The following is an 18367-nucleotide window of genomic DNA, read 5'->3' on the forward strand; positions in this document are numbered from 1 at the left end:
AGAATTAACTTCAATAAAATATCCCCTGAGGCTTGAACTCCTGTGTCTGCCTCCACTGTATCCCAGGTCATGGGCTATTGATTCCTTCTGAGCAGTGGAGGTGCAAGTGGGTATAAACTGTTAACACTGTGAGCTGATAGATTTTTATACCCATTTTCCACCAACCACTGGCCTTGATGCAAATTATTGGGTAGTCAACCTTTCCGTTTTTCTAATCCATAATATTACAGCAAGCTGTTCCCTAGGAAATGCAGGTAGCAAGGTTATTTTCTTTTGGGGAATGGATTAGGTAAGGCTCTTGAGGCCTTTGTTTATTCCAGCCTTCAAGAGAGAGTTAAAAACTTGGCAAAATTAAGACTTTGGTCACTTTTCTTCCCCTATTCCCTTCTTCTTTCTCATCTGTGGGACAGTCATAATGCCCCTAAAATCATATTTTAATCATTTAAAATGATGAGAAACACTAACAGAAGTAATTTTGAAGCCTAAGATTGAATCATTAGTTTTCCAACACATTGATTCAAACCAATGATTAACCCAAGGAAAAGGAAAAAAAAAAAGGCTAATTTTGACTCTAGTAACACTGTGATTTTAGAATGGGCTGGATGCAACGTGGGAAAGTGCTGCTCCTGCAGGGCCCTGCTGGTGTCCAGGGGGCTCCTGCAGGTTAGCACTGGGATCCTGGGGGCTCCTGCAGGTTTGCACCAGGATCCTGCTGCCTGGCACAGCTGAGAGCACAGATCAGGGTCTCGGCGCCTCCTGGTAGAAAGCAGTGAATAAAAATGGGATTCTCCATCAGGGTGAGCCTCCATTGCCAGCGAGAGCTGCGTGGGTACAATCTGCCTTCTGCCAAGGAGAGCCCTCTGCATTGCCCTGTGTGTACATCTCCGTGCTCTTTACTCCTCCTGCTAACTGAGCTCCATGATGCTGTGGCTTTAACGCTTCCCTGTGTCCGCCGCTCCCTCCTCTCTTGACAATCTTTACCCTTTTGCTCCTCTGGTGCCATTTTTCTTTTTATTATTTTATGACTTTCTTGTTGTCTTCCTGTCAGTGTTTCTTTCCTTTCTGTCTCCCATGCCCTCCACCTGCAGAAAGTGATCTTTCCGAGACAGGACGATGTGCTCATCTCCTTCCTGCCTCTGGCTCACATGTTTGAAAGAGTTATACAGGTAAGAAACTGCCTGAACTGACGAGGCCTCGTGGGGCTCCTTGTGTTTTCTTCCAGAGTCAGTGGTCTCCTACTTGTGAGGATGTACACATTTCCTATTTGCCTTTAGCACACATGTTTGAGAGAATGGTACAGGTAAGGTCATGGTGTCAGTGGAAATCGTCTTTTTTTCCACGCCACAAACGAAAAAATAAAATAAAATCAATAAAATACTAAATAACCAGCGATATCTTGTAGCACTAAAAAGGCTTGTACTCCAGAAGTGCCATGTGCATAACACCAGAGCCATGGTCTCAGTGACATGGCTGTGAGTCCAGAGCAAGGCCAGGAGAGTTTCCCAAGCTCTCCAGCTTACACCTGGCTCAAGGATTGAGAAACAGCCCTTCAGCAATGAGCCAAACTCATGGCTCACTCAGCTCATGGCTACTGCTACCTGAGCAATCTCTAGGACAGATTTTCAAAGCACTCTAGGATGAGGTGTTGTGTGAGTCAAGATACTTTCATGCCATTTTCTACATCAGCTAAAATTATTTTTTTGCATAAATAACATGATCTGCAAAAAAAAAAACCCCAACCTGGCGGGTACTGAAAAGGAAGAAACTGAGATCATGGTGAGACACATGATCCTCCTGGCAGGGCAGCATGTGGTGGCCATTCACTGGAGCCTGTGTCCCCCAGGAATTAGGGCAGATCCAAGCTCTTGCCAGCCCACAGAACTGACTCCATGTCTCTTTTTGACTTGTGCTGCAATTGGTGAGTTAGGCAAGTCAGGTGAGACAGTCACATCAGGTCTCCTGGCCTGAGAAGCTGCAAACTTAAAATAGATCCAGTATGTGAAGGTTGGATCTCGATCCAATTGCAGCTCTGTACTTTCTCAGGGAGGCCTGTTTCAGGCTGAAAGCACACTTTCTGAGTCAGACAAGCATCTGAATAAAAAAAACCTCCCATTTCTTAGTAACATCTGTGCCAAAAATAATATATTTTTTCCCTGTTAAAACTCTCACAAATTGGAAGTAAAAGCCCATGAAAGATTTGGAGAATTACAGCCCAGCCTTTCTCCACCTGCAAGGAAAGTTGGTCAATGTGCCAGCACTGTTCAGCAAACAAGAATATAATTATTCGAAATTCATCTGATGGGTGGGCAGAGAGAAATTAGAAACATTGAAAATGCTTTCATTTCAGAGGATGTTGCTGTACTGAAAGGGACAGCCTCCAAAGGATGTCCAGGTTTATCCTCCCATCTGAAACAGCTTAATATATGGATTTTTTCAAAAGGGCTAAAAAGTAATTTTCAAAAGCATTTTGAACAGCAAGCACTGCATCAGTGTCCCTAGTTTTAGCCAACATTATTAATTTCTGTAATTTACAATTAAAATCATACATTCAAAGATAGATTCTTTAAAACTAAAAATTTCTAGTTGTTATTTTCAATTCTCAATGAGCACACTGGTTACTTTCTTTTTTAAATTCATGTGCAGTGTAAAGCACAGATTCAGCAGTGTGATTTTCATTAAACCCACATCACATGTGTAAAATTCCTGTGGTTTCAGCTGATGGAGACACTCTCTGTCTGACAGAGCAGTGAGAGCAATTTGGTTAGCACTGCAGATTTTTAGGAGCTGCACAAAAATTGTGGATGTCTCTTAAGGAATTTTCAACTTATTTAGTTATTTGGGGAAGACAAGCCCACAAAAGGGAGCTGAAGTTTTCAGTCTACTCAGGAAGGCTGGGCTCAGCTCTGGCATCACAGGGGCACTTGCTGAGGACACTTTCTCCTCCATGCACTGTAAAACCATGGGAGAAGTGCTGGTCTCCAAACGTTCTTCAGTGACAAAATGCCAGAGTGACCCAGTCTGTGATGGCTCCCTGGCAGGGTTACTGGTTACCAGCAACCCGCTACCAGCTGGCTCATGGCCAGCAGCCCCTCTGCCCCATCTCACATATTGAGCTCCATTCTGCTGATGAGGAAAACACCCTGCTTTGTTTTCAAGTCCAAGGCTTCTGGATTTGTAGTTTCCATACAAGTCAAGCACCTTTCATGAAGTGGGCTTCTATTTCTGGGATACTGGATCAGGCACTGTATTGCTAACGTAGTTTATATTGTTGTATTTAAACAAAACTAAAGTATTAACATCTAAAAATTGGCTGCTGCTCTGTGTTTTATAATGTTTCTTACTTTGCATTTCTGTATTGATGATAGGTCCTCATGCTGTGAGCTGCTATGGGAGGGCTGGGCTTTAGGAAAGTTCTGATCCAGACTCTGACCCTAACTGGGACTTCTCTATCCCCATATGCAGGGGATGAAGGGAAATCCCTTCTAAAAATTTTGATTCCTTGTTCCTCCAGAACAAGTGGTAAATTTGCCAGATGCTGAATTGCTTGTACTGAAAAATGCCCAGAACTATTTGGATATTTCTCTTCAGCGCAAATTTTATTGTTACTTTATTGTATTTCCAAAGTCCCATTTTTGCCACATTGCAGAGCAGAAAAGGAACTTCTGCGCTTGGGATAGGAATGCTTTGCTTAGGGAATTGAAAGCCAAGGGGTTACATGTGCTCCTCTTTCTCCCCTCAGTCTGTAGTGTACTGCCACGGAGGGCGGATTGGCTTCTTCCAAGGCGACATTCGCCTCCTGTCTGACGACATGAAGGCACTGAGGCCAACCATCTTCCCCGTGGTGCCACGGCTGCTGAACAGAATGTATGACAAGGTGAGCTGCATTTTGATTTCACTCTTTTTAGAACAGTGGAGTTTATCTCCCTTTACTACTCATGTGGAAGAATTCCCTTAGTCATGGAGACTTCTCAAGCAGATGACACTATTTCTGCCTTGCTGCAGACACATTCTCACCCTGTGTAATGGATACAGCTCCTTCAGTGTGTAAGTCTGTATTATGACTTACACAGACTCCAGACACAGCTATCCCATATGAATATGAAATCCCTCTGTACTAGCCTCCTACCTTGTTCTCACTAAAATTACCAGGGATGTTTCTAGAGATACAGGATATTTTTTGTCACAGAAACATCAGTCCAACCTGGCTGCACAAGGACTTTTTGTGCCCTTCAACCAGATTTGAAACTCAAATCTCTTGTTCTGGTGGCAACAACAGCTGGAAATCAGAAATTTCAAAAAGCCTTTGAGGATTTAGGCAGTGTAAATGTGACAGTGGCTTTTGGATTAGAAATCTTTAAAACTAAGGTAAAGGTATTGCAGGGTATTTAAGACAGGCACGTCTGATCATCATGTTAAATCTGTTTGACTAGCTGGGAATATTTATTCCTCAGAAGACTTACCTGCTAAAGACAAGCTTAAGCACAAGCTACTGATGTAATTTTTCCCAAAGGTCAGGGCTTCTGTGCTTTATTAAGGGACAGGCACTGGGAGTTTCTCATTTGTTGAAGTGGAATTTGTGCTGGTGCCTGATTCAGCTCAGGTAAATGCAGCCCCCATCACCACATTGGCCACCACTGATACCTGTTCATGTTGCTTATTCCCTGTTGCTCAGGTTGCCTGTATTTCACTGAACCCCATCTCAGAAATTTTATATTAAGAGCAGCCCTGTCAATCCAGTCAAGGCCTGTACCACCATCCTGTATTTCCCCCCCCCAAAGGAACCACATGTGCAATAGGGAATGGAACGAAACACATAATTCCTTTTTCCCCACTAACAAATCCCAAAAGAACTAAAACTTGTTTGCCTGTGCTGCAAATGTAACTGTGCCCACCGGGCTGTGTGGGTGTCATGGGGAGAAGAGGTGTTGATGTGCTCCCTCTCCTCCGTGACACCTCATCTGCCATCCTGTGCTCCCACAGATCTTCAGCCAGGCTGACACATCCCTCAAGCGCTGGATCCTGGAGTTTGCGGCCAGACGGAAAAAGGCCGAAGTTCGAAACGGCATCATTAGAAACGACAGTTTGTGGGATAAACTTTTCTTTAATAAGATACAGGTAAGTGATTCAAGAAGTGAGTCTGAAGTCAAAGAACTCTCGTTTCTTCCAGCAATGCCTGGTTTTCTGACAAGGCAGTTTCAGACAGTAGAAAAAATTTCTTCATGGATAGGATTGTCAAGTATTGGAGCAGGCTGCCCAGGGGAGTGATGGAAGTGTTAGAAAAGGGGGCGGACGTGGCACTTGAGGACATAGTTTAGTTGTGAAGATGGTGCTGGATTGATGGTGAGACTTGATGAGTGTTAAGACTTAGAGGTCTTTTCCAGCCTTAACAATTCTATGATTCTTTAAAGTCACTGTAGTCCACTTGCCTGATGATGAACTGTGGGCAATCACTACTCAATAGTGAACAACAGACTGGAAAATAGAATCGAGAAAGGGAACTGAGCACAGTTTGTTGCTAGTGAAGTTTTGCCTTTTTTGTTTGTTTTTGTTTTTAAGCACCATGCATAATGTCAAAATTTCAATTCTCTCAGGGATAACTTTCCAGAGGGAATGGAGAAATACAAGGCAAGCTAAGATGACATTTGCTACATTCCTCTTCAGCAGCACCAAGAAATCACTAATTTATGGAATACTGCCAAAAATTTTTTGCAGCTCTCAGACAGAAGAGAGAGGGAGGAGGAAAGGTATCTAGGGATGAAGTTCAGACAGGTGGTCATGAAAAGGAGGTCACTGATCAAAGAGATGCTGCTCCAAAGTTTTCTGGAAAATCCCAACAAATAGTATTGGACTTAGGGTTGAGTTGCAGTTGGGTATATTCAAACCCACTTTTCTTCCTAGGAAAAGAATAAAGTTGTAAAGAAAAATGCACACATGAATCATGGTTTAGCAACCATGAATAAAGAAATCAGAATGCCCTTCTGCTTCCCACACATCTCAGTAAAAAAAGATATTAAATTGGCTTTAAACCAGGTTTTTCTGGGCTCTGTACTACTACAGGAGGCTCTAATTACTTCATTTTTTTTAATCGGATGACTTATCTGGAGACATGCCACTTTATTTTTAACTAAAGAAACTGACTGTACTTGTGGTCTCTGGATTAGCTGTCCTCAGTGTGCACAGATAGCAGAGTTCACCCAGCCGGGAGCGAGCCAGGCCGCATATTGATGCAAGGGCTGGCGAGACGGGCAGACTCAGTCAGCAGTTGTTTTCTTTTGTGCTGGGTTTTCTTTTTTACTTCTAGAATAAAGAAAAGGAAATGAAGGGGGAGGAGAAAGAAGTGAAATAGGACACAGGAATTGATGTAATACCCTCCAGAAATATTTGAAGGTCATCTGCCTTAAAAAAGGGACAACATTATTTTAGAGGGCTTGGGAGGCAATTCATTAAAACCAGTGAGGTGTAAATAAGCAAAGAAGACTGGATGGGGAAGAGTCTGTTTTTCCCAGCAGTTCCCAGAGCCAGCTCTGCAGCCTGCCCAGGCACAGCAGTTGCAGGAGCCTAGGCTGAGCAGCTTGTCCTGCCAGGGACAGGAGCACTCCTGTCTCTGTACACTGAATGGGGTTTTATCCCTCAGGAAAGCTTCAGAGCTAGTTCATATTTCCATAGATGGCCTCACCACAGAACCACAGAATGGCTGGGTTGGAAGGCTCCTTGAAGTTCATCTAATTCTCACCCCAAGCCATGGGCAGGAGATCCTGCACATTTATCCTAGAGAGAGCATTCTGTGCAAGCTCATGGTTTTGCCATCTGCAGTAGCCTCTGATGCTTTCTTTTGTTTCCTCCTGCTCCCAACCAGGCAAGCCTTGGGGGCTGTGTCCGCATGATAGTGACAGGCGCTGCCCCCGCGTCCCCGACCGTCCTGGGCTTCCTCCGCGCCGCCCTCGGATGCCAGGTGGGTTTGTGTGCCTGCTCAGGGATGTTCATCCACTGCTAGCAAGAGAGCACCTGGTGTTTAGGAAAGGAGATGGATTCGACCCTCAGAAGGGCATTCAGGACAGCTGTACCAGGATGGATTGAACAGCCGGGCTTGGGGCAGCCACGGAGTCGTGGTGCACCCAGAGCTCAGCGGGTGGGAACAGCTCTGGGATGGCAGTAACAGGCAAGAGATATTTTCACTTTGGGCATCTCCCAGAAAAACCCCCAGGCTCATCCCACCCACCTCTCAGCACCAAATTGAGTATGTGAAATTAAATGTGTTCGTGCTGGGAACTTCATTACATGAGTTTTATTCTATATATAAATGGAGAGAGCTAATCCTCAGACATCAGCCTAACCCACCTGAATTGTCCGCTGCATTATTTCTCTGTGAGAGGAAACCCAGTGCAACTGAGAGGTCTCATTTGAGAGCCTAAAATTAGTTAGAAAAATAAAGGGTGAATTTTCAAAATGTCCCACAAAAATACCTTTTTTTTTCCCATTAATAAGTTCCTCTCATAGTGTAGCATATGTCCTGAATCAAAGGCTAAGTGCTCAACTCATCATCTCCCTATTTTCAATGATATAGAGTCATGGTCTTTCCTAGTTATGGAAATGGAATTTTGTACACGGTAGAAGCCAGGGACGGTGTCCCCATGGCAAATGGGCACCCACACACTGCAGCTGCAGCCTCAGCTCAAGGACTGTGCAACACAGGGCAATGCTTGGGATTGCAGTTTGGAATAGCAAAATCTTTTAGGATCTTTTAAAGATACCTGTCTCTTTGTCAGGTTTATGAAGGCTATGGCCAAACAGAATGCACAGCTGGATGCACCTTTACAACTCCAGGTGACTGGACATCAGGTAATTATTTTCTTCCACCATTGGAAGAAATAAAAGAAATGCACATTCCTTTAGGAAATTTTGGACTGTAACATCAAGGCCAGGTTGGATGGGGCTTGGAGAAACCTGATCTAGTGGAAGGTGCTCCTGCCTCTGGCAGGGGGTTGGAATGAGATGAGTTTTAAGGTTCCTTCCAAACCAAACCACTCTGTGCTATTTCAGGATAGGTTTTATATCCAAAGAGGAGGTGTCGGTATTTAGTTTTAATAGTGCAAAACCTTAATTAAGTAAATGATTTCTGCACACAGACACAGCTCCTGCAAGAACATCCAGTGTATCTACAACTATGCAAGTAACTAATGATAAAATGCTAATTATTATTTATAGGAGAGATGACAAGTGACTTGATAACTTTGATTTCCAGGTCATGTAGGAGCCCCTTTGCCCTGTAACTTAATCAGATTGAAGGATGTGGAAGAACTGAATTATTTTGCTTCCAAAGGAGAAGGAGAGGTAGCAAATCACATTTTTATATCAAATTCTCACTAGTTAACACTGTATGAAGTAGTTTATAGAAGCATTTGACCTTTGTAGCGTGCATGGTTGCTGATGGGTTACATTGTGCAATCAGGAAAGGAAAATAGATGTTTAACCATAGAGCAGCAAAGAATTAACGAAAAAGGAGCTGTGGCAGTACTTCCAGCCTGATTCCTTAAACTGCTAAGACTGAATTAGTTCAGCTAAGAAGAGCTGAATTGCTTTGATTTCTACATTGCTGCGATCTCTACATTGCTGTGATTTTTATATTACACAAAAATTAAACTTATTGAAATAATTTTGTTATTTTTAACTGCAAATGGAATGCAAATCAACTTCAAACAAATCAGTTTTGCAAAGCCTACTTCATATTTCCTTTTGCTTAAAAAAAAGCCATAGATAGTTTATTAACCCAATCTGTTTTAGTTTCATGGAGCCTAGTCATTAAAATATTTCAAATTTAGTGAGTTACTACTTAACTTATATTTATAGCAGAATAAGAAAATAATTCATCACCACCCCTGGTTGTTTTGCAGATCTGTGTGAAAGGACCCAATGTGTTTAAAGGTTACTTGAAAGATGAAGAGAGGACAGCTGAGGCACTGGACCAGGAGGGCTGGCTTCACACAGGAGACATTGGAAAATGGTTACCTGTGCGTACTGGACACACCCAGAGTTCTTATGGCAATTGCATTATCCCAAGTAAATTTTCAAGGGCTGAACTTAGGTCTCCAAGCAGGTCTGTCTTTACAAAGGATTGAGTTTATATTTGGCACAATAAGCATTCAAAAGCACAATAGGCAATTGAAAGCTCTGTTAAAGACAGACAGCTTGCTGAGTTTCTGTGGTTAAATAACTTCTCTGGGAATTCTCATTTCTTTCTCCTAACAGAATGGGACCCTTAAAATTATTGATCGGAAGAAGCATATATTTAAACTTGCTCAGGGAGAATACATTGCACCGGAGAAGATCGAGAATATCTACATCCGCAGTGACCCTGTTGCTCAGATCTATGTCCATGGAGACAGCCTGCAGGTACAAACCAAGCTTTCAGAAAATCTTACTTTACTCTTAGTAGTTAGAAGACAGAGCTGGGCTTGAAGGAAGGGAAAATGTGAGTGGATCACACCACACTGTCTCCCTCCTGCTTTGGAGCTGCCTGACAGCCAGGCAGGAACTGAGCTGCTGGTGTGACCCTGAGCAGCTCAGAGAATGCTGTGACCAAAGATCAAGCTTTTAAGTTGGCTTTGGTGTCACTCTTTGGGTCTCCAGTGCTGTGCTTTGCCACCATGCCTGTGGTAAGCCAGGAAAAGGCAAAGTCACTGCTGCCCCAACACTGCCTGCCCATTCTGACCAGTCTTGTTCTGTTAATTTGCACATTTATACACAGACTTACAGATTCTGAAGCCATGGCAATTCATCCTCTGCATTCAAGGCTCACAGGCATGAGCCTTCCCTTGGCATCAGAGTTTGCCTGGGATTTGCGGGGCCATGTGAGTTATTAATGTCCAGGAGGAGCATGAACCCAACTGAGGGTATTAAAACTGCTGGTAAATGCAGTCACAGACAACCTTTTACCTGAGAAAAAGGCACAGGCATCAGAATGTACTTCATGACAATATGTTAGCAAATTACTGACATAATTATCAGGAAGTGGTAAACATGCAGAAATTCAGCTGACTTGTGTATTCACTTCAATGTAGAGCCTGGAATGTGGTTCAGCTTTCACCTGCAACTCTCCTTCTCCTTTACCTACAGGCCTTCCTGGTGGGAATTGTGGTGCCTGATTCTGAGGTCATGCCAGGTTGGGCAAAGAAAAGAGGGTTTGAAGGAACATATGCAGAACTCTGTAAAAATAAGGTTTGTATCTGCAGTACAGACTTTTTTTATTATTATTTTTTGCTGTAGCATGATGTGTGCACAATACTTTGTCTAGGAATGACAATTTCAGTGACAAGAATTATTTCCTTACTGAACATTCAGCAGGGTTGACCTGGATCCAGTGATATGTGTTGACTGGTGGTACCAACTTTTGTCAGCACTGGTGGAGGAGGGCAAGAGTCTCTCTTGCAGAGAACAACAGTACAGCAGGAGGAGAGGTTGTGTTGACTCAGATTTCTTAAATAAGACAACTAAACAAAACTTATTGTTGGTCTTCTCTATGGTGACCAGCAACAGGACCGGAGGGAAGGGCCTGAAGTTGTCAGAGGAGGTTTGGATATTAGGAAAAGGTTTTTCCCAGAGAGGGTGGCTGGGCGCTGGAAGAGGCTTCCAAGGGGACTGGTCACACCATCAATCTGACAGAGCTCAAGGAGCAATTGGATAACACTCACAGGCATGTGGTTTGACTCTTGGGCTGTTCTGTGCAGGGCTGGGAGCTGGATTCCGTGGTTCTTGTGGGTCCCTTCCAACTCAAGGGAAGATTCTATAAAAAGGACCCCAGTCTTAAACACATGCTCTCTAATACTGAGGAACTGCACTGGATCACATCAGTAAATACTGATGTCACTGAACCATTCCACTGGTGTCTGTGGGCAGTGATTCTGCATTGAAGTCTGGCAGATGGTGAAAGGACTGTAAATTTAACAGCTATGTCACACTGCTGGTTTGAAAATAGAATTACTTTTCATACCAAGGAGACACTTAACATCACCACACTTAAATGTAATGCTTATACATTATAACAGAATTTTGCTAGCTACATGCTAACTGTTAGTAAGGCACTTGAACTTTGCTCAGAAACACTTTTTTTGGTGAGCAGTGAGCATTAATTGCATGTAAGGTTGGCTATGGTAGCTCATGAGGAATTTCTGTGTTTTGATGCAGGAACTGCAGCAGGCAATAATGGAAGACATGGTACGGTTAGGGAAGGAGAGTGGGCTTCACTCCTTTGAGCAGGTAAAATGAAACACATCCTTCAGTGTGCTCAGACAGGCCATCTGTCTGTATAGAAGAGGGATTTGTCAGCATTTATCATGTTACTACAAATCTTTGTTGCAGCTGCACGTGATGTTTTTGGAAGGAGCTTTACTGCTGGCACCCTGTATTTATTCCTTTAGAAAAATGTATTTGCTGTGATTCTGCTTCCCACCCATGTTTGAAATTTGAATTAAATTTAGTGAAAGTTTTGGGTGCAGAGGTCAAAATCTTAACTGGGGACATGGATAATCTCCAGAAAACCAGAGGTCAAGATAAACATCTGTAGGAGTCTGACTTTCCTGCCACTGAAAGCTCTGTTAGAAATTGGGTCACTAATGACTACTCTTATACCTGACCTGCAAATGCTGCTGGTTTCTTTATCTTTAGTCTGGGCACTAGTTCTTTCCTGCTTGTGTAAATATTTCTGCAATAGAGCTACAAACACTTCAGAAGGGGAGATCTGAAATCAACCATGGTCTACATAGCATTAAAAACACTGAAAAATTATCCACCCCACTTTAAAATGTCAAATGCTTGTATCTGTTTAAAAAAACAAATATCTTAATCATTACATATAATAAGCAAGGGCTTTTTTGCTTTTGTTCAGACTGTTTCTGGGTGATAATTCTAATGAGTAATTCACCATATTGGAGTGGAGCAGAAGCATCATTAAACATAACCCTATTATTAATTTCTCAGTTACCTATGCAAATGAAATGACAGCAAAAAGAAATTTATTTTAAAATAATTCAGTATAAAGCATCATTTTTAATGCACATAACTGTCTGTGCCAATAAACCTTGTTTGCCTCTGCCATGGTCTTCACAGTATGAAATATCCTCAAGTAATCGATTCCACCAGCAGTTTACAATTAATAAAGTATAAAGTAGTGAGGAAAGACTTGTCATCTTTCTAAAATTGGAATGAAATAATAAGAGAAGAGAATAAAAAATGATACCATTTTCAAAATTAAAGGGCTTCAAAACTTCATCTTTGTTGCAATATGTAATCTTAAAACCAAATTTTGAGCCAGATACTGTGGCTAATATTCCTATGGAATGGGATTCTCTGTTTATGGGGATACTCTTTATCATCCCCATCCTCATCTGCAGCTTGGATTTCTGTCTTGGGAATGACAAGTGTGATTTCTATAACCATCAGCTTCCAGGATCTGAAAGCTAGTGCAGCAAACAGGGGAGCACTAATAGTGTGAACACTGATTTATGAAGGATTGCATGGGGGCAGGGCCTGGACCACGATGCTTGCAGGGAAAGATGAATCACATATCTAAGGAATGCAAAATGGATTTGCAGCCTATATTGCTGCAGCTCCCAGCCAAACAAACTGCAAAGCAGTCTGGCTTGGGGAATCACAAAAGCAGCAGATGGCTGGGGAATTTTGTCTTAAATCAGTGGGCTCTGACCAGTCACGCAGCAGTTTTCTGCTTTCCCCCACACCAGCACGGGAAGGAAAAGCTCACTCCCATCTGTGCTGCCAGGCTCCCCACTGTGCTCAGAGCCACTGCCTCAAACAAGGGCAGCCCTGTGAAATGCCATTTGCACTGGCTGAAAGATCTGGATCATTTTAATCAGCTAAAGATGATCATCATGTACACATTTTGTGCCTGAAAAGCTTCATGATAACTTTGCAATATTGAATCAGCTGTTTGCTTTTGCAGTGGGGTTAAGTTGAGGTTTCCTAGCACAACTCCCTGCCCCTGCCCTCTCCCCCACTGCCTTTCAGCTGTGTGAAACTGCAGTGATGATCTCACACTGGCCCTTGTGCACTGCCTCACTGTGCTCTGGCCTTGCTTTCATACAGAAAAGCAGTTTATGTGCTCATTCTCTTGGAGAGCTCCCTTCTGTGGGCAGGGGATGGAAATCCTGGGGACTCAGCAGAAGAGTGCCCTGGACTTGAGGCACCACCAGAGGGAAGCATAGCAAAAAAATTAATGTTTATCCAGTGTGATGCCTGTGACCTTTGCTATAAATATATTCCTCTTTTATTTTAGGTCAAAGCCATTTATATTCACTCTGATATGTTCTCGGTGCAAAACGGTTTGTTGACACCAACATTAAAGGCTAAGAGACCAGAACTGAGAGATTACTTCAAAAAACAAATAGAAGAGCTATATTCAAGCATCTCCATCTGAAATCATGGGAAGAATCTTCTGAGTAATGGACTTCATAGCAATATTAGAATAATACTCAAAAACTACAGAGCCAGAACGACACTGCTGAAATGGATAAGCATCTGAATCTTACATTTGAGCCTTTCATCTTTCTAGGATTTCATCACTAACCATATTTTCCCTTCTTTTTGCCATCAGGTGTGATACAATTTCTTTTTTACTCTAGGTATACAGTAAGGCACTACTAAAAGTTATGCTAAATTGCCACAAAATATGCAGAAATTTCAATCTATGACCAAGTAAATTATGGAAGTCTATCTTTTAAATAACTACAAACATTTCTAGTTAAAATAGGGAAAATTTCAGGTATGTCTGTTGATATTTGATTGTATACAACCTAATATATTAGAAACTAAAATAATAAGTAATTCAATAATGTGGTCTACCTCAAATAATCAGTGACTGATGGTGAAAGTAAAAGTCTATTTTCTCTGATTTGGAACTTCAAGCTGGATATTGGTTTATATAGTAAGTGATAGTTTTTATATTTTTCAGGACATAAATTACATTGATTTGATTTAATCATCGATGACTTAACAGCCAGAACAGAAATAGGAAGGAATTTCCCACTGTTTGTACTTAATAGACCTATTAGTATGTTACATCTAATGGATTCATGTTACCTGGAAATGACAAGAACAGGGTAGGAAGCAATAGCACAGAATTCCCTCTATTTCCTTTTCATCCAAACACAGTTTATCCATGGTTTGCAGATTCTGCATTAGGGCTCCTTCAGTCCAGTGCACTCAAGGACATCTGAACTGCTCAAACAGACAAGGTTGGAAAAGCATCACTGGCTCTGTGGTGGCTTTAGGTGGGAGTTCACGATAATCCATATGCTCCCAATCCCTAATTTATTACTTCACAGGCTGCTAATACTGCATAGTCCAGCTGGACTAACTCCCTTCAGAAACAGCGCTAAAGAAATGGAGCACAAGGAATAAGCTGTGATTCTGGATGGGGCTTAGCAAAATGGAAAGGTTTGGGAAAAGGCCAGCCTGAGATGCAGCAGTGGAGGGCATCCTGTCCTTTATCTGGCCATGGAGGGGGAAGAAATACTGCCCCAAAAGACTCATGGGGATGGGATAAAGGCTGTGTTGGCCATTGCTGTGCAAGGCAGAACAGTGGATGTGGTGGCAGAAGGGCCTGTTAAGGGAACGTCTTTATGGTCAGACATCTGGAAGCATCAAATCCCATTGGCATCACCTCCAATGGCCTCTGTGGGATAACCAGCAAGTTGTCTGGATAAAACCTTACATTTCTGTGGTCATCAGAAAGGGGATAAGTCTCACAAGGAGTAGGAACAGACTCTAGAGCTCTCTCTTGGTACAAAGCATGGTACAAGGCAAAGAGAAAACTGTCATGTCAAGTTGCTTGAATACTTGGACTGTTGATAGCTTCTTTCTGCTAAACAGGGTCCTAAATATCTGTGTCTTTTACTAGCTGATGTTTGTTGCACCAGTACATGCTAGCATGGAGCTGTGCCTGCTAGATCTTTGCTAGGACAGTGGAAGCACACTTATTTTCTCTCTTTTAGTGGAATCCACTGTAGACTTCTGAAGCTAAAAGTTTAAATTTTTAATGTAAACAGTACCTTATTTTCTCTCTGAATTTCTGTTGCATGCTTCCAAATGAAATAAATTGAATTAATAAGTTAGTGTTTTACGAAGACTGATTTATTGCAATGATTTCAGAATAATACAGAGGAAACCATTTCAGTAACATAATGACTCAAAGAATGTGGCAGTTTGATTTATCAAATGTGCGTTTGTCTGAATCCCTTTATGCACCTGATTCCTCATTTGATTTCAGTGCAGTGACTCATATCAGTCCAAAGCAAGTAAAGAAATATCTGAGATCTGATGGGATCATCATTTTTCACTGGTGTATGCAGCAATAGCATCCCTGGGGAATTTGCCACGTCAATGGAGGATAGGGATTATTGCATAAAATCTGGCTCTTTGGGTCAAGTCATAAAGGATTTTTATCTCAGTGAAGTTTAGTTCATATCCTTTTTGTATCAGCCAAAAGACAGTCATTACACACACAACCTTCAAAGCAATGGAGAATTAAATTCAGTACAATTTCCTGTCTGTTTTAATGCAACAGTTTTAAAATAAAAACCCCCAAAACCTAGTCATCCAAGAAAGTAGAGAAAAGTTGTTTTTCACTGGGATTTTTTTGCCATTTGAATTGGATTTACTTTTCTCTTGAGGTGATTTCCGGCTTTTTGAGACAACTAAACTCTGTATAAGTACAGAAGATTCCAATATGAGTTTATTTACAGCTTAGATGGCTGTTATTTTTACATATATGACCTTGAATAATATATCTATATTCTTCTTTTGGTATTTGATGCAAAATGTCAGATGCACTAGAGCCAAATATATGAACACCAAAAGAATAAGAAAAAATGCAGACTTGGCCACACTTGGGTGATGTAAAATCTGAGTTGGTTTTTGTCACACCAAAAGTGTGAATGCTTTCAGAACTTGTGAAAATTTGTATAAATGAACTAAAAGCTCTCTTTTGTACTTGTATATCCAATTTTCCTCTGCAGGTCATTCTCTCACCTCAATCATAACGATGTAAGAGATTAACACCTGAAAAACAGACATTGCATAAGGCATGAGCTAGGCTCAATCCTGCTTCTCTTCAAATTCCAGGCGTATTTATTTTATACTGAGCTTTCTTCAACTGAAACACTTCTTGTGACCACCACGGAAAAATCCCCATGACTGTCCAATAACCAGATTGGTTTTGGGTTTGTTTGTTTTTTTTTTTACCTTAAGACAGCTAATTACAAAATTAGTTTCTGTTATTCATCTTAAAAGGTGGCAACTCTTTTTGCAGTCAGTTTTAGAGTTGCAGTACTGCATTCTTGGTTCTTCCTGGGCCTGGTGCTATGCCTGTGGAATCACTGGAAGAATGTCTTATATATAAAAAAACCACAATAAAATACATTTTTCAGGAAGAGGCTCTTGCTTAGTTATATATTTTGTATGCTCTTTGCTTGATATATTGCACAGAGAAAAAATCTGTTCTGCCAAAATGCACAAAGTATGAGCAGAAACCAGACCAGAGTATTTAACCCCATGTGGGCAGGAAATACATGGAATAATTCTGTCCTGAAAGGCACATTTGCAAGTTAAAATGCTTGATGCACATCAGGTGATACAGAGAGGGTGAGTTTTTATTGATAAAATACCATTTTGCAATCTGTTAGTCAGGATCTATCAGCAACAGTAAAGTCCAGTCTCATTGTTGCCATGAATATGAAATTCTCATGTGTAACAAAATAATCTGACCTTAACCTCTGGAATGAAAAAATTAATTAATTTAGGTTTTGTTTTGGTTGTTTTTTTTTTTTTTGGTTTTTTTTTTTTAGTTTTACATGTGTTAAAAGCACAAACTGCTGATCTATATGTAAATAAATGCTACAAGATGAATGTAAAATGGGAAATAATATACTATTTTTGCATGGTAATAGGTGACTTAAAGACCTCTTGATGCCTTAGAAAAAAATTGAAAAAGCATTTTATTTTCTTTAGAGACAATTCTATTGGCTTGCCTTTTGTATCTTTAGTTCACTTTGGTATTCTTGGGGGGGGGGGAGGGATCAGAATTAATCATTGTTTCTTCTTGGAACTGATGTTTTTCAATATTTTACACATTTGGTGGTTTCTATACCACCTTTGCACCTGTGAAACAATGAAGCTTTTCAGAGAAATCTGGATGCCCAGAAATGAAATTTGAATTCTTCCAAAGAAAACTGTTTTCTGAGGCATCTGGAGTCCCTTTAAGCCCTTCATTTCAGCTTTTTGTTATGTATTTTAGCAAAGTAAAAGCAGCCAACAAATGAGGCATTTTGGTAAGTGTTGCCTATTGTATTTTCAACTGAAAGTGAAGGGGGGTAAAATTTAACATATACATTTGTGTAAAAAAAATATCCTAACTGTTATTAAAAATTTTTCAGTTTTGGTATATATTAGCATGTATATCAAAGAGTCATCTATGGAAACTTTTGTAAAAAACTAAATTTTCACCTTTCTCAAAACTGCTCATAAGATTTTCTTGTGTACTGACATACAATAAAAGCTCTTTTATAAAATCTGTTGTTCCTCCAGTACTTTGTCCTCACCATTGGTATGAAGTCATTCAGAATGTGTGGCTAAACTAAATGTGTTGTAAAAATAAAAAATTATGTAAAATAAAATAATGACCAAAAGCATATTGGGACATGAGATTGATTTTAGCAATCTCCTATGAAAACTAATCGTTGCAAAGTTCTCTGAAGATGCAGCAGTCTTTCTGTAATGGTTTCGATTTTAATTTAAAATCAATAATAATATAACCACATGTATATGCTTGTTTAATATGAATTGCAATTGGGAATGCATAGTATTTTTTCAGATTGTGTCTAAACCAATAAAGTTTCAAAGCATATGGGCTCTACTCCGGTTTTTGTGTGCAGTTGTATCTCCCTTCACTTGGAAATCCACAAACGCCTGAAGCGCCCAGAGCCAGGCTGGATGGGGCTTGGAACAGGGTGTGGGAGAAAAGGTCCCTGCCCTGGCAGGGGGGAACAGGATTACATCTGGGCTCCCTTTAACCCAAATTATTCTGGTTCTATACGCTCTATTTTTTTAAGGTAACGAAGCAACGAGATTCCTCCTGTCTACAGCCTGAAGCTGAAACACGGGGTCAGAGCAGTACATGGATTATCACACACACACGATTTATTGATTCCATTTTCACAGGGGATTTTTCCCTGCGAGGGCGGCGATGCCCGGATCCGCCGGACCCGCTGGAGGTGTCTCGTGTCCGCTGTCCCGCGTTCCTGCTCTCAGCGGCTCCATCACGAGGGCCGCTCCCTCACCCGGGGCACTCCCCCATGAGGGC

At 41.3% G+C, this 18367-nt stretch overlaps 1 protein-coding gene across 3 annotated transcripts in view; it reads left to right on the forward strand.

Annotated features, from left to right (window-relative positions):
- The window catches only part of ACSL6 (acyl-CoA synthetase long chain family member 6), a 57678-nt gene extending 39758 nt beyond the window's left edge, over positions 1-17920 (forward strand). For 2 of the 3 annotated variants that reach the window (XM_063168650.1, XM_063168652.1), the window contains exons 11-21: positions 1223-1300; positions 3740-3874; positions 4981-5115; positions 6857-6952; positions 7767-7839; positions 8243-8331; positions 8892-9008; positions 9247-9390; positions 10114-10215; positions 11182-11253; positions 13286-17920. In XM_063168650.1, the coding sequence (XP_063024720.1) occupies positions 1223-1300; positions 3740-3874; positions 4981-5115; positions 6857-6952; positions 7767-7839; positions 8243-8331; positions 8892-9008; positions 9247-9390; positions 10114-10215; positions 11182-11253; positions 13286-13426 (1182 nt within the window). In that variant the 3' untranslated portion in view covers positions 13427-17920. Of the gene's footprint in view, positions 1-1088; positions 1167-1222; positions 1301-3739; positions 3875-4980; positions 5116-6856; positions 6953-7766; positions 7840-8242; positions 8332-8891; positions 9009-9246; positions 9391-10113; positions 10216-11181; positions 11254-13285 lie in introns of all 3 variants that reach the window. The other variant, XM_063168651.1, reaches the window with a different exon arrangement.
- The last annotated feature ends 447 nt before the right edge of the window (positions 17921-18367 follow it).

This window comes from Melospiza melodia, chromosome 14 (genome assembly GCF_035770615.1).
Source record: "Melospiza melodia melodia isolate bMelMel2 chromosome 14, bMelMel2.pri, whole genome shotgun sequence".
Lineage (NCBI taxonomy): Eukaryota > Metazoa > Chordata > Aves > Passeriformes > Passerellidae > Melospiza > Melospiza melodia.